Raw genomic sequence first — 6000 nt, forward strand, 5'->3', positions numbered from 1 at the left:
CGTAAGAAAAAATGGTACACAAACATCAGGTTTAGACTTTGCATCAGAAGAGGTCTTTTAAAGGATCAAAACAATAGATTTTTCTTTTAGTCGAAAGGGACCTCTTGGTTATCTAGTTCAACTCTCTGCTCTGTATGAATCTCTATGATATCTCTGATAGATGCTCACCCAGCTTCTACTTGAACACTTCCAGTGATCGGGAACTCACTACTTAGGAAGGTAATTGATTCTTTATTTTGACAATTACGATATCCAAGTTGAGCCCAAATCTGCCTCCTTGTAATCTTTAGCCATTGGACTCAGTCCTTCCTTCTTAAACCACAGAAGATATTCCTTCTTCCTTGTAGAAGCCCTATAAAGAATTAAAAACAGCTACATCATCATCCCAAGTCTTTTCTTTTCCAGACTTTTCCAGTTTGATTCAACTCCTTCTGATATGTCATGTGTATCAACATTTTCACCAACCTGGTTCATATCCTCCAGGCACGTTGCAATTTGTCTCTAAGACTTCTGAAACGGAGCCTGGAACACTACTCCAAATGAGATTTGCTCAGTGTAGAGGATTCCTCAGAACAGCACTAACACATATCTTTCATTCTAGCCTCTGTACAGGTATTTGAAATTTGGACTGGCTCTCACTTGATGTAGAGTCAAAGCTTGGCAAGAGTTAGCAGGAAAGAGGATAACATGAAGCTTGGGTAGGAGCAGAGCTAAGAGAACTGATCCAATTCTGGGGCTTTGGTTGGGAGGCAAGCTGCCTAAACGAACCCTAGATATACCAAGGGGATTCAAGGGGTTTTGATCGATAGATGGGGACAAGGCTGTAGCCATATTTGAAATTAGACAGGTGGTAGCATCTTGCCTCTATTAGGTTTTGGAGCAGGCCCTCCATCACCAGGTGGGGAACATGAGAAAAAAGACCCAACTCCTGGCAAAGAGTCTGGAAAGGGTTAGGCAAATTAGAGTCAGGGAGACTGGGGTTCAAAGAAGGGCTACATTTCTAAGGGGAAACTGAGGTAGTAAGAATTAAAATAGCTCTGGAATCATAAAGACCTTTGTTGAACTCCATCTTCTTCATTTTCCAAACCTGTTTCCTCATGTGAAGATAATAGTATTTACTTTAAAGGATTGCTGTGAAGACTTAGTGGGATGATATAGGTAAAGCCTGGCATACAGTTACTGCTTTTCAAATGTTTTTATTGCAAATTAAAATAAAAAGAGATAAAATGTAAGTTAAGTGAATTTTAAAATAATTTCACCTTTGAAGCCTTTCAAATTAATTATGTACTAAGAGCATATTCTCAAAACATTTTTAACACTTCCTCTAAGAAAAGCACTATACCTATCTTTTTGAAAGATGATCAGGAATGATATGGATTGGTTGAATATGGCTTGTAAAGTAAGCATAATGTAATATGATTCATTATAATCCTCATAATAGTTGTGCCAATATTATGGTTATAAGAAATATACTTATTTTCAGATTTTACTTTCAAATAAGTGATGACTTTACCATAAATCTCTGAAGTCAGTCTTTTTTGTCATATAAATTCACTAATCCAGTCAGAATTACAATTCACTATTTGTTAGAAATCTTTGCATAAATCCTTTTCCCAGCCCCACACTGTTTTCCTTTTAATATCCAATTATCTAAAATTTAAGAGGAATGAGCACCGCCCCATGGGAGTGTGTGTGCTGCTCTGATCCTATAGTTAAAATTCAGAGAATTGGGAGTGACGTCATCCGTAACAATAAAAAAGCTTCTCTTGGTGTGTGGAAGACCTATATATAAAAGTCACATTTAAGGGTCTACAACTCAATTCATCAGCTTTCTCAGGTTTACTCAACTTTGAGAAAGCGTCAGCTGCTAATACACCTGAAAGAAGATCGTGTCCTAAGACATTGTGTGGTGAGTAATCTTTATTTTCTCTTTTAAATTTCATATGAGTTCTTTTTTATGATCAAGCAATTATTTAATGTGTACCATTTTCTACAATGTCATGCTGCTTGTTCAAGGTAAAATGTTAAGGGAGGGTTTGAATATTATTTAATCTAAAAATGCTGTAATAAAAAATAAATTTATGCTACTAAAATATTGTTAAATCATTTATTTTTGTGATTAAAGCCTTTTGAGAGGCCTTGCTTTTTATAAACTCATCTGAAATTACATAAAAAATAATTAAAATTTGGCATGATGTGCTTTAATGGTATCTTATTAAAATTTTGAAATAAAACAGCCTAATGAGAAATGAATAATTCTGATTTAAATAATCAATGTAAATTTATTTCTCTGAGTTAAAATTCCACTTTTCCTCCAGAATATCCTCATAGAGAGCTCAATCTGTGTACTATAGTTGGAGAAACTCAGTTTTACTGCTGAATATTTATTCCCTTTACATAAAGCCTTTTCTAATTTTCTATTCTGAAAACTGTACATGAATTTTAAGGATGTTTTACAACCATTTTTCAGCTTTTTAAATGACATTCTTGTAAGAACCTCATCTCTCTATTAAGAACAAGGAAGCAAGGCAGAGGCGTTTGGTGAATGTGACAAGGCTAGAATAGGACACCAAAGCTTCTGTCCTCTGGCTATAATGATTGTTTCTAACACAAACCAAAAATGCAGAATATTCATTTGTTCCTCCTTCAATAGCTTTATATTGCACAGTGAAAATAAATATAGTAGATTATAATGCTCCTTATGCTACTTCTAAATGATGCAGATTCCCTTTAAAATATGAGTACATAGCCACCCTATGTGTATGTTAAAACGGAGAACCTTAAGTATTAAGAAAAGGCAAGTCTATGATAAAAGGCTTTGCAATTGTTGAAATGCAGATTACGGTAAGACTTTTCTATTTTGAGATGAAAAGCTTAAAAGCAAAAGAGGAATGTACTAAAAATTATACTCAAACAAAATTGTTAATAAAATAAGCTGAAAAGATAAGATACAGATAGGCATTTTATATGGAGTCAAAGCTCTAAATTCATATAACAAGTAATTAATTAGATGATGTTTAAATGCTTTGACACATTCTTTTTAACGGTAGGAGAAGTGTGTGTTAATTTAGTAAAAACCTCTAAATCAGAGCCTATTCATTTGACATTTATGTTTATCATTGCATTGAAAGGAAGTTTACTTATGAAAAAGAGATTTGCTAAGTCAACAAACACTGTTGACAATTTACCTAATTAAAAGAAGTAGGGACTTCCCTGGTGGTCCAGTTTGTAAGACTCCATGCTCCCAATGCAGGGGGCCCTGCATTGGATCCCTGGTCGGGAACTAGATCCTGCACGCATGCCTCAACTAAAGATCCCACATGCTGCAAGGAGGATCCTGCGTGCTGCAACTAAGACCCGGCACAGCCGAAATAATAAATAAGAAGTAGCCATTTTCAAGCTTCTTGTGTATTTAGTCATAACACAAAATGTGGGAGGAAATTCTAAACAGTAAGGTTTTTCATTCTTCATGTAGCTTAAATTCATATATTAAAACTTGCACAAGAACTCTCAAAAAGATACCTAAGAAAGTAAAGCTAATCTGTCTAATTTCTAAGTCAAATTTTGTGTATACATAATATATACTAATTATCTGTATATATAATATATACTTATATATACTGTAAAATAAAGAGGCTGATTCCAAAAGTCTCTCATGAAAAACAATCCAATTAGTTACTGTCACACTCTGTACAAAGTTGTATGATTATAAATATAAACTACTATAAATTTAATTGTATTGTTTGGAATATTAAAAATATTTTAAATGCCTCCATTTCGCTTTTTCTTTTAGTGAAGATGATGTCTGCAAAAGACATGGTTAAAGTAATGGTTGTCATGTTCGCGGTTTGTTTTCTTGCAAGATCAGAAGGGAAGTCTGTTAAGTAAGTACCATAGCCTGTTCTGCACGGTGAGGGCATGGGAATTGGATTTTTAAGGTTGGCTTTATGATTTGGAAGAGGGGAGCTAATGGAGTGATCCTCTCTGATTCTGTTCCCTCTAGGAAGAGATCTGTGAGTGAAATACAGCTTATGCATAACCTGGGCAAGCATCTGAGCTCCATGGAAAGAGTGGAATGGCTGCGTAAGAAGTTGCAGGATGTGCACAACTTTGTTGCTCTCGGAACTTCTATAGCTTACAGAGATGGTAGTTCCCAGAGACCCCGAAAAAAGGAAGACAATGTCCTGGTTGAGAGCCATCAAAAAAGTCTTGGAGAAGCAGACAAAGCTGATGTGGATGTATTAATTAAAGCTAAACCCCAGTGAAAACAGATATGATCAGAGCACTGCTCTAGACAGCATAGGGCAACAACATTACATGCTGCTAATGTTTTCAAGCTCTATTAAGATTAAGTGCCAATATTTCTAATATTACCAAACTTTATGTGTAATCTATTGCTAACTGTGGTAGCAGCAATTTTAATTGATTATTTTGATTTTACTTTTATTCATCTAAGAGCTCTTTTAATAATTCTATTTCTATTGATTCTAAATAAATGAAGTTAAGTATTTCTTCCCTGTTATAAAAATATCTTTTGGTTATGAGTAACACCAATATGTTTAAATTGAATGTGACTAAGAAGAACAACACAATTTTTTTTAACCCTATGTCTAACATTCTGATATTTTGAAATTATCCTTTAAATATTATCAAAGTACCAGGTCCCCGAATCATCACTAGCTAGTTACTATTGTCCTCTTCATTTCAGGAAAGGAAATGAAATGCCCCTGGTCATATTCCTAGTCTGGACCCCAATTTGCAAGGCATAGAATTTTTGTGTTTAATAGAATATAACTTTGTTCATTTGTCCTTCCTCACACACATTTCTAACAAAACGGACTGACTTAACCAAAGACAATTTAGAATATCCATGGGCATTATGGGGAACTTTTGAAATCCCCAGACTCAACGTTCTTAAAACCAAATTGGACTACCACAGCTCTAAGATTTCCAAAACTGAATGAAATGCCTATTTTGATTGGTATTTTGAGGCCTCCAAGTATCACCAGGACCCTAAAAGAGCCTCTCTGCAAAATAGGATTTTAAGGTTAACCGAGGCAAACAAGCAATTAAAGAAAGATGAAGCGGCTTCGGAAGCCTCGTGCTCCTCTTCCTTGGCGCCTTGTGCTCAGGCTTCACGTCCGGCGCCATCTTCCTCCTTCCCTTCTATACTTCTATACCCACACCTCCTCCACACCCTCAGCTCCCCCTTACTAATTCTCTCATTGAACTTTCATATTTCTTTGAAACCCTCCCCACTCCTTTTTCCTCTGAACTTATCAGAACCTGTCCCCTTAACATTAAGCCTTCTGAGGATCCAGAGACTAAACCCTGAATTTCTTATATTCCCTGGACTAAAGCTAAACTGCGAGCCACAGTCAAATATTTCCCCAAAGTAACCGAAGATCTTCACAGATTTGCTGAGGAATTTAATAGAGTCTTTCAAACTTGTCAACCTTGTTTCTCTGATTTAAATCAGTTAGTTCATATGCTTGTTGGTAAAGGCCCGGCCCAGCACTGCATGAAAACTGGTAATTGGGAAAATCCTGAAAGTCTCTAGAATCACAACTGGGAGACCAGCTTGCTAACTTATTATACGATCAAGCTTGGACAGTTGCTAGGCAACTTCATGAAGCAACTCCTAGGCCTTTTCCAAAGCCTGTTGATTGCAGCAAAATTTAGGTTTGCACAAAAAAATCAGATGAATCTGTTCATGATGATTACAATTGACTTCAGATTACTTTTAAAGAAAATTCTGGTCTTCCTTCAGATGTTTATTCCACCTGGGTAGCTTTTAACTCTATGTTTATTAATGGGCTGAACCAGGACCTTTCCCTTCTAGTAAAAAGGATCAGGATGGAATGGGAAAATATGTCCACTCCAGACTTAGTTAATCTGACAAACTTACTCTCTTGCACTCTAGATGATTCACCTAAAAGAAAGACCACTAGGGAATTCCCTGGCTGTCCAGTGGTTAGGACTCCACGCTTCCACTGCCAT

General features: G+C 35.9%; 1 protein-coding gene across 1 annotated transcript; it reads left to right on the forward strand.

Moving 5' to 3' along the window:
- Nucleotides 1–1711: 1711 nt before the first annotated feature.
- PTH (parathyroid hormone) lies at nucleotides 1712–4265 on the forward strand (the record flags this gene model as incomplete). The annotated part of the gene is made up of 3 exons (XM_079930469.1): nucleotides 1712–1769; nucleotides 3794–3884; nucleotides 4004–4265. The coding sequence occupies exons 2-3, from the start codon at nucleotides 3799–3801 to the stop codon at nucleotides 4263–4265; spliced, it is 348 nt and encodes a 115-aa protein (XP_079786595.1). The 5' UTR covers nucleotides 1712–1769; nucleotides 3794–3798.
- Between the last annotated feature and the right edge of the window lie 1735 nt (nucleotides 4266–6000).

This window comes from Stenella coeruleoalba, assembly GCF_951394435.1.
Source record: "Stenella coeruleoalba genome assembly, chromosome: 8".
NCBI lineage: Eukaryota > Metazoa > Chordata > Mammalia > Artiodactyla > Delphinidae > Stenella > Stenella coeruleoalba.